The sequence below is a fragment of the Aquarana catesbeiana genome, linkage group LG09, assembly GCF_042186555.1.
Source record: "Aquarana catesbeiana isolate 2022-GZ linkage group LG09, ASM4218655v1, whole genome shotgun sequence".
In the NCBI taxonomy this organism is placed as follows: domain Eukaryota; kingdom Metazoa; phylum Chordata; class Amphibia; order Anura; family Ranidae; genus Aquarana; species Aquarana catesbeiana.
The window spans coordinates 75517184-75527755 of record NC_133332.1 but is presented as its reverse complement, the minus strand read 5'-3'; the positions used below and the strand labels follow the sequence as shown (position 1 = coordinate 75527755).

Sequence of the window (10572 nt, the reverse complement as noted above, 5' to 3'; positions counted from 1 at the left end):
ATCACAAAGACAAGCAATCTGTGTCCTTTCGATGTGTCCTTTCTGCAAAACACATAAAACTTGCCTATTTGGCTACATTGAAAAATCTGACATATCCGAAACACCTTGCAACTTTTGCATCCCCGAGTGGGCTATGTTATGCCTTTTAGCTGCTCATAAGGCAATACTAAAGACTTGGACATCATCTACACCCCCCCCCAACGATAATGACAGTCAAAATGATCTAAAGGCTCTGTTGTATATCGAAAGGTTAGACATGATAGTCCAATCCTTTGGCCCAACCAGTCGAAAGGACACAGGTTGCTTGTCTTTGTGATGTATCTAATGTCTATTATGATATGGTTTTAAACTGTATTTAATAAAATTGTGTTTTATTAACTTGTATGTTCTATTAAATCATACATAAGTGACACTAGGGGTATATTTAAAGTCCCAAAGCCTCCCTCACCCTTCTTTCACCTAGTAAAAAATAGGCTCATTGGCTGCCTAGCTCCTGACGTTATCATGGACCCACTATAACTCGTGATTGCATGTATTAACATTTACTTACATTATCAGGTTCATAAGCAATAAAAAAACAGACACACATTACAATATACCTTTAATAAATAAGCACACTTTAGTGAACACTTGGAATAAAATAAATAAAACGAGGTATGTGGCAAATAGATACTGTCATAAAGTAGTAAAAATAAAACAGGTCAGGTATTTCTGAGTTATGTTTGTTTCTTGCATGGGCAGAGCACAAAACTCTAGTTTACCAGCGATAGGTTCTCTTTAAATCAGATGTAATGTATTTGGAAAAGAAGGAGCCACAGTAAAAGCAAGCGATATAAGCAAGACAATTCTGTTAATAAAAGTGTCAGAATAGCACCCCAAATAACTTTTTTCTAGCAAGTTTATTAGTGGTCTTCTGACGAATAATATGCTTTTTCTTGTCACTTTGGAAAATACAACAGGTGTAGATGACATTAATCACATAGGACTCTAAATCCCAGCAGCCCTTGCACCCTTCCCACTGCTATAGGCAAGGTACTCTCTGGTACTGTTATTCACCAGTGTGGAGGAGTGTGACCTGGTAGGAGATACCAGCTGTTTTCTCCGGGGTGACAAAGCTGGGTATAGGCTGCTTCATTACAATGCCCTGTGCAGGCTTGTACTCCTGTAGAGGCAGCACTCAGCAAAAGGTGACGCTGCTGTTTTGACATTTAAAAGAATTTATACAGAATTGTCACCTTGAAAAAGGAAATGATCTCTACACAGTAAAACTGACAGGATCGATGCGAATGTTTGCCATTATAGCGAGGGAGAAAATCTAAAGTCAAACAAAATAAAGATCTTTCTACTTTAGTGATATTGTTTTTCACATAAGCCTGGACATATATTTTATAGGACAGCACAAGTTAAAAAGCTAAAACCAGAATAAGAACCCGTTTTTTAAAGTAATGTAGATAGTCTTGTGATTCCCTCACCCATACAGTGCTATATGGCTGCCTAGCATAAGGTGGATTCCAAATTGTCTGCAACTCTACTAACTGCATCACTCTTGCTTTCTCTTTGGTGAAGTCCCCGTCTGCCCGTTGGATTGTAAGCAGAGCAGGCAAGGCAAATAAATATAAAGGGAATTTCAGATAATCATATTGTCTGAATCAGCCTTTAATAACTTTTTACCCAAGAAGAACCCTTGAAATAACTGTCATGTCTCAAAAAACCCATGCTAAAACAAATCCATTGGTGGTCAGTGGGAAGAGTTCCCCTTTACATTGGTGGTCAGTGGGAAGAATGCCCCCTTACAGTGATGGTCATAAAGCCGCCCCTACAGACAGCTAAAAAAAAACCCATCTGTGTGATGCCGTTGGCTCTGCCAAGTGGCATTGGACCTGGTTAATCAACTAAAGGAACCCTTAGCAACCTCAAGAGGAACCCTAGGGTCCCATGGAACTTTGGTTGACAAAAGATGGTCTAGATTGACAAATTATTTCACAACAACAAGAAATACTTAAAGTGATTGTAAACGATCACCTTGTAAAACAACCCATTCAGTTTAAAAGGCAAAACATTTGTGTATAGATACAAAAAACATTATAAACACCTTTTTTCCTTTTTTTTATAAGTGATCACATTCTCTCTGTTCACAGCTGCATAAGAGCTGGGGGAGGAGAAGCAACAGTGTACTGAGCTTCCCAGTGAAAGGCTGTGCAGGGGGGGTGGGGGTGTCAGGACAAGTCTAATCATTGGAGGAGAGTACACTGAGTACCCAGCATAGCTAGAGAACTGACCACAGTGTGCTCTCCTGCGTGGTGTGGTCAGTTCTTAATAGGAAAGCAGAGGGACTGTCAGGAACACCAGGGATTTCACACAAAGAAAGCAACAAAAAGACCAGTATACTTTTACATGGTACAGCAGGCACATATCAGGAATATGAAATGTTGGGGTAACAAACACTTAAAGGAAAAAAAGGGTGTGTAGATATTTGTTTTTGAGTACTTCTGTCTTAAGTTGTAGTAAAAACATGTTTTTTTTCCATACTAACCTACAGCAAATCAAGCTCCTCCTAAGCACACGACTACATAACAAAAAGAACATTTTGAGGGTAGCATAAATATACATTTAATAAGTCCGTTTTTAAATTTTTTTTTTTTACAAAGGTAGGAAGGCTATAAACATATATACAGTCTATAAATTAAAACACTTTGGATCAAAACCAGCACCCTTGATGTGCTTGACGCCTCCTGAATAAATAAAGCAAAGGTCCATCAGTCTTATTTTGATGCAAATTGCCAAAGCTGGAGACGATGTGGTGTTCATTTTTTGAACCGTTTGACATTTTGGTCTCTTTTACAGTCTCGTTACATAGAACAAAAAGTGTCTTTTTTTTATTCTACAAAGTCCAGCAGATGGAGTCTGCAACTAAAAATCTTGTCTTTGGGGTATCATGAAATTAGCTTTTTTTACTGCAGTTCTATTTTTAGCAGCAGAGCAGATATTAAATATAAAAATATATATACATCTATTTAAATATGTACATGTCCAAAATATTTCAATAAATAAATGTTTACTGGAAGTGAAGAGATAGGTAGTATTTCCTTGAGCTGTACAGACAGAGGTCGGGTTCTTGTGTTAGAGGAGTGTTAGACCTGAGGAAGGGGAGAACAGGAATTAATGCAAGACTTTGTTCAACTTATTTTGTAATGTGCAGTAATAAGCAGGCTAATAAAAAAAAACATAGCAACAGCTGTTATATATGTAATAAAAGTTTGACAAACTCATAGTCATAGTTATTAAGGTTGAATAAAGACTCCAGTTCCTCTAGTTCAACGTGTGTGGATGTATGTTTCTACCACTCCCTATATCCCTCCCTGTATTTTGTGTTCAGTAAGATGTCCATCTTAAAGTTTTTGTTTTTTATTGGTGACACTTCCCACTGAAACTACCAATTGTTGAAAGAAGTTCCATAACCTTACTGCTCTAACAGTAAAAACCCCTCTACGCCATTTAAGGTTGAAACGTTTCTCATCCAACTCCATTGAGTGACTTGAGACGAAATAGTTTCCTCCCACTCTTGGGATCACTATTAGGATATTTGTATATTGGTATCATATCCCCTCTTAAGCGTCTCTTTTTCCAAATTCATTTATTGTTTGTAATTGTTCCTCATAACTGAGGTCCTCCAGTCCCCTTACTAGTTTGTTTGTCCTTCTCTGTACCCTCTCCAATTCCATCACATCTTTCCTGAGGACTGGTGACCAGAACTGGACGGCATACCTAAGATATGGCCAAACCAGAGTTTGTAAAGTGCTAGAATTATAGTTTTATCTCCTGAGTAAATACCCTTTTTAATGCATGCTAATATTCTACTGGTCTTGCTTGCTGCAGCTTGGCACTGCATGCTAATGCTGAGTCTTTCTCAAATAGGACTCCCAAATCTGTTTCCATCCTTTGATTACCTCAGAGGTTCTCCCCCATGTGTATAGCATACCTTCATATTTTTAGCCCTCAAGTGTAAAGTGCTAGAATTATAGTTTTATCTCCTGAGTAAATACCCTTTTTAATGCATGCTAATATTCTACTGGTCTTGCTTGCTGCAGCTTGGCACTGCATGCTAATGCTGAGTCTTTCTCAAATAGGACTCCCAAATCTGTTTCCATCCTTTGATTACCTCAGAGGTTCTCCCCCATGTGTATAGCATACCTTCATATTTTTAGCCCCCAAGTGCATTACTTTACATGTCCCTACATTGAACCTCATTTGCCATGTGTTTGCCCACCCCTCTATTTTATCAAGGTCTTCCTGTAAAGTTGCTATATCCTGTTGTGAAGTTAGTGGCCTACCTAGCACTGAGATTGAACTATTTATCCTAATCTCTATATCATTTATGAACAAGTTAAACAGGATTGGTCCCAGGACAGAGCCCTGGTGTACCCCACTTATAATTCCAGACCATTCAGAAAATACACTGTTTATCACCACCCTCTGGACCTGCCCCTGTAACCAGTTTTATACTATATATACTATTGTCAACACCAATAGACCTTATTTGGGTATTAACAGTTTATGGGTGTCGTGTCAATTGCTTTGGAAAAGTCTATATACACCACATCCACAGGCCATCCTTTATCCAGATCAAAACTCAAAAATAGTTTTGAAGGCAGGTCCACTTGTAAGACCAAGTTACATACCATACCCATATTTAGGGTTTAACATGTATTGTGGTGCCAAGCAGGCTCCCTCATCCTGAAAACACTCCTCCCCCAAACAGCATGCAGGGGTTCTTCTCTGCAGCACCAGCTGTCAAATTTGAAATCAGTCACTGGGGCAGATTTGCAGTTCTTAATGGAATACAAACGTTGTGATTACCACATTGGAAATCTGTTGACACTTCCTCTAGCTCTCTAATTGAAAGCCGGTACCTTGGTATGCTGGAGGAAGAGTTTGCAAGAGACTGGAATTGCTGTAAACCATGAGCCATATGTTGCCTTACCTTCATGCAGTCACAACATGGCTGATTCTAGACGGGGGGGGGGGGGGCAATCCCGCTGTACCAGGTGCCCCCAGCTCACACTGTGCTAACAGCTCTGCCTACTGATGCTGCTGATGTCTGGAATGTTGTTGCCCTTTTTTCCCAGAATCTATTCTGTCTTTGAACTCTTCTTTGGTTTCATAAGTGTGTGTGTGTGTGGGGGGGGGGGGGGGGGGTTGCTCTGCAAGTCATGCAAGACTTTATGGTGTGTTGGGGTGGGGAAGCATCCTGGGCATCTTGTCATTGCAGGGGACTTGATTGTTGGCAGAATATCTTTTTCCAATCAACATTCTGGAGCTTCTGGCAATTTGGCTGTCTTTGCAGTGTTGGACCATTCTGCTGGAGGGTCATGCAATCTGGATTCAGTCAGATAATGCCATGGCAGTGGTGTACATCAACCATAGGAGGAACCAGAAGTTTTGCAACGGCAAGGGAATCAGATTTTGTCTTGTCCTGAGCAAACCTACACATTCCAGCCTTGTTTATTGTGTGCATACAAGGCATGGACAATTGGCGGCCAGACTTCCTCAGCAGATAATGTCTGGACACAGATTAATGGTCCCTACACCCAGAGGTGTTTTTAGGATCGGTTTCCCAAGTGGAAACAGGTTTATCACCAGGTACAGGGATCCTCTAACCAAAGCAGTGGATACTTCCTAGACTGCTTTCCTCAGCTAAAATGTTTGTTTTGCAGGATCCACCAGATCATCTGAACCATCTGTCTCAGGGAACGATTTACCACCCTGCTTCACAGTCGCTAGCTTTAACAGCATAGCCATTGAAACCCAGGTTCTGAGAGACAAGGGCATTAATGAATTGATGATTCCAATGATGTAAGAAACTGGATGTCTACTTTCCACAAGGTATTTTATTGGACATGGAAGGCATCCTAGGAGTCTCATCATGGGATAAGTCCTCTCCATCCTACAACTGGGTCTGGACCAGCATTAGTTTCTTGGTACTGTCTAATGTCCTGTTTTTGCCATTTCAGTTTTGTTTCAGAAACAGCTGGCCTCTCGGTCTTTGATTAAAATTTTTTACAGTGAGTTTGTATCTGATTCTGTCTGCACTTCGGAAACCGCCACTTGACATTCTTTACTCTCTATCATCACCCATAAGGAGGTATTCCTTGTATCCATCACTTCTGTGAGGTGTCTGACCTGGCGGTCTACTTCTGGAAGAAACAATTTCTGGTCTTGTATAAGAATGAGGTTGTGTTGAGGCCCAGGACTTCCTTCCTGCCTAAGGTTGTTTCTGTCTTTTACCTCAACCAGGTCATTGTTCTTCCATCCCTCTTACCTATTTCATTTTACTAAAAGAAAGTTTCCCTCCATTGTCTAGATGTGGTTCCAGCTTAGGAGAGTCTATTTTTTATCCAATTACAGCTTCTTTCAACAAGACTGATTACCTATTTGTCATCCTGCATGGTCCCTGTAAAGGTGCGCCAGCTTCTTGTTACACCATCGCCAGGTAGCACAGACAGACCATTAACCAAGCTTGTGGTCTCAATGGCCGGGCTCTACTCTTTCCTGTCAAGGCACAAGTTACTAAATCTGTTAGTGCTTCTTGGGCAATTCAGCACCAAGCAACTGTTTCCTAGAATTGCATGGCTGCCACCTGGTCTTCTGTTCATACTTTCTCTAAGTTCCACTAAGTGGATATTATGGTCTTATCTGATGCCTAAGGTCTTTGCAGCTCTTTGAGCTGCAGGCAGTCCCCAGTTTTTTGTTGTTTTTTTTGGGCCTGTTTGCTTTGTAGACCACCCCTCAGTTGGATGGCTTTTAAACACTCCGGAGGTGAAAGATTTCCTGTGTCCCTCAATGGATGAGAAGAAAATAGGATTTTTGTACTCACCATATCCCTTTTTTCGGAGTCCATGAAGGGTCCCACCCCTTTGTATTTTTTTAATCATGCTCTCACCACTGCTTTGCTACATAGTATGAAGGTTTTTCTGGGATGGCCTACAGTATTTTTTGTTTTCCAGTGTATGATCTTCCTTTAGGTGGTAGTACAACCCAAAGGTTAAGGACTTCAAGTGTCCCTCAATGCACCCCTCAAGAGGATTTTACGGTGAGTTCAAAAATTCTATTACTTTTCATGATCTGCTGCCCCAATTTTCCTGTACTTTTCAACAATCTTTCCCATATGTATAAACAGGTAGCACATAACAATTGAGTATAATAATACTTTGGAAGAATGGGTTGTTACCTCTGTTGCAAAGACACACTGTTCGGAGGAGCCAGGAAGCAGGTATATAGAGTGACAGAGAGCATCTTGGTGTTTCCCCAGGGCATTGCAGTTTCTAGAATCTGTCTTTGTTCTAAAGAAGAAATTGACATAGTTATTATAGAGGCAGGTTAAATAACAAATAACAGACTAAAATATTGTGGCACTTCTGCTTACCAATCTTTATAACACGTTCTAAATGGTTACAGTTTTGAAAAAAGAACTAATAATAAGAAGAATGAAACAGAAGTCAATGGTACATATTCTGTACGAGTGTAAGTGTACTTCAGATTTAGCTGTAATTGTTAAAAGTATTGTAAACTCTGTTTTTATTTTTATTTTTTAAACTACTTGTCCAAGGGACTAAATCAGGGTCCCAATCCACTTGTCCCTCATGATAATCTACTTGTCCTGATAAGGAATGTCTGGGGTTTTTAAAAACAAACGGGGCTTTATGGCGACTTAAACTTTTAATGTTTTTATATGGCGACTTAAACTTTTAATGTTTTTAACAATTCGCTGTTTATCTCCTTCTCACCTCCCTGCCTGTCTCTACACCCGGGGACTAGCAGGGAAGGGAGAGACCTTGCAATGTGACAAATGCCAATTGGGTCTTCATCAGGAAAGGGGAGTGTTGGGCTCTCTTAGTATTCAGCAGAAGCGCATCTGCCGAGCGAGTTAATAAGGCACTGGCCTCGATGAGAAAAGAACAAAAATGTATTCCTTCAGGTTACCCTTGTACACGGAAGCACTTGGGTGTTTAGTACAAGAGCGTGCTAAGCAGCCAAATCAAGCTCCGCTAAGGGGCAAAAAAATAAAGTAAACCCTGCTGCTTGTCTGCTTGCAGCAGGCCTAAATATAACAAAAAAAAAAAACACACCTGCCCAGTGCCCAGAACTGCATGTCCCAGGCATCAGGCAATATGATTTGTGCATCCCTGGGTTTGTACTAATCTCAGATCCCCCGCCGGCACTCCTGGCTCCTCTTTGCCGCTTGCTATGGGGGCACACCTGAAGGCTCACTAACGAGCCGCGCCACCTGCATTTATAGACACACAGCTTGGACCTGTCCCCCGTTCCCTCAACTAAGCCTGTGAGAGCGGGGAGAAGGGACACAGTTGCTACAGATAGGCACAGCACTCGATCAAGTGAGGATTCAGGCAAGTATAAGTGGGGGAGAGTGGCATACTGCTATCTAAATATTTATTTACCTTCATGCAAGGAATGCATTAACGTAAAACATGTTTAGGCTTTAGAAACACTGTAAGTTTCACCACCGTTTATGACTTCAGCTCCCAAAAGCTTTACAGTCACAGTTTTGCCTGAAATATAGATGTGAAGGGAAAACTGGTGGCGTAATAAAGTAAAAGCGTAAAAAGTGCAAAACCAACCAGATTGGCTGGAGTTCTGATTAGCTTTTATGTTTTCCTGCTTAACCAGAATAAACTTCACAAATAATACCCAAATATAATGCACATGTTTGTTGGAGCTGTTTATTGAGCTCCCAGATCAGACTGGTTGATCCATAAATTTAGGGCTGGTTCAAACCAGATGCAGTCCAGTGCATTTTTTCAATCTGCATGAAACACGCATGCACAGTGTTTTCCATGTATTCTAATGGCCCTAGTTCACACCTGTGCAGGATGTTCCAGTGCAGTCAACAAAAGAAAGAACATAATGTATTTTTTATTTGTATGGAACGTGGTAAAACGCATCGGAATGTACATGTCTTAATTTAAGATGAAGGAAAAAAGGAGGGAAAAACTGCACTGGAATGCATCAAAAATGCAGAAATTGTGGTGTAAACTTCAGTCTGGAAAGAAAATTAAGTCAGCAGCTACAAATACTGTAGCTGCTGACTTTTAATAAGCACGCACTTATGAGGCCATGGATCCAGCGCAGTCCTCACCTATGCTGGTTCTTTGTACCCAGCGTCGCCATCTTGGATGTGGGAAGCTGGCTGTGACTTCCTGCTGCTTCACAGCCAGCTCGCCACTGTGCATGTCCTGCAGGCTCCTGGGACCTGTGATGGGGGAACTGGCAAGCCACCTGTAAGGCAACTTCCATGGGAAGTGGGATTGGGTACTTGTCAGAGCTGGCGGAGGCAGTGTGGTGCTTTGGGCAGTGCTCTGCTGGGAAACCTTGGGTCCTGCCATTCATGTGGATTTTACTTTGACATGTACCACCTACCTAAACATTGCTGACCAAGTGCACCCCTAAATGGAAATGGTATTCCCTGATGACAGTGGGCTCTTTCAGCAGGATAATGCACCCTGTCACACTGCAAAAATGGTTCAAGAATGGTTTGAGGAATACGAGTTTGACATGTTGAGTTGGCCTCCAAGTTCTTGAGATCTCAATCTGCTTGAGCATCTGTGGGATGTGTTAGAAAAACAAGTCTAGTCTATGGAGGCCCCACCTTACAACTTACAGGACCTAATGCCAGATACCACATACCTTCAGAAGTTTAGTGGCATCCATGCTTTGATGGGTTAGGGCTGTTAGGGTGGCAAAAGGGGACCTACTCAACATTAGGTGGGTGGTAATAATGTTATGGCTGATTGGTGTAAGCTACTATTACATATGTTTATTGGTAGGTTTTCTCCTGACTAGGTAGGGTTTTCCTTTAAAAATCATGGGATAGTTATCACTCACCGTCGCCCATCTCTGTCCTCCTCCATATCAGATGTTGGCAGGAGCTTCTGCTTGCTTCGGGATTTCTCCCTCAGACAGTCCTGATTGGGCATCTTGAAATGAGGCGGTGAGATGAGGAAAGGCTCCTTTTCTTTTAAGTTGTTTTTGTGCTCCAGATCATTGGTCACTATCCCCTTCTGATCTTTAAGACCTTTTTTGATGCTTCTCATCAGCAGCACCAGCCCACAGGCTAGCAAACAAAAAGTGATTACACCCAAGCAAGCAGCCAGAGCTACGTTGGAAGGGGGATCGGCATAGTAGGAAGCTGAGGTCGGCTCCTGCACTCGAAACTCACATCTGGAACCCATATATCCCATAGGACATTGGCAGACGTGGCCGCTAAAGTGAGTGTAACAGGTGGCTCCATTAAGGCAGGGCCTGGAGCTGCAGGCATCAACTCGCTGAGTGCAGTCTTTTCCTCCATAACCAAGAGTGCAAGAACAAGTGTAAGTGTTGATACTGTCCACGCAGGTCCCACCATTGGCACATGGATTGCTGGCACAATCATCAATATTTATCTCACACCGGGCTCCGGTAAAGCCCTGCCGACACTTGCATATTGCATTACGTCCAACATCCAGGCAGTGGCCCCCTAATTAAAGCCAAAATAATTATATCAGTATAACAGTTAGC

At 41.7% G+C, this 10572-nt stretch overlaps 1 protein-coding gene across 1 annotated transcript in view; it reads right to left on the bottom strand.

The window, feature by feature from the left end:
- Positions 1-637: 637 nt before the first annotated feature.
- DLL3 (delta like canonical Notch ligand 3) overlaps positions 638-10572 on the bottom strand; it is a 66291-nt gene continuing 56356 nt past the window's right edge. The window contains exons 7-9 of the mRNA XM_073598795.1: positions 9901-10531; positions 7229-7340; positions 638-3137 (exon numbers count right to left, since the gene is read on the bottom strand). Of these exons, the coding sequence (XP_073454896.1) occupies positions 3132-3137; positions 7229-7340; positions 9901-10531 (749 nt within the window). The 3' untranslated portion in view covers positions 638-3131. The remainder of the gene's footprint in view (positions 3138-7228; positions 7341-9900; positions 10532-10572) is intronic.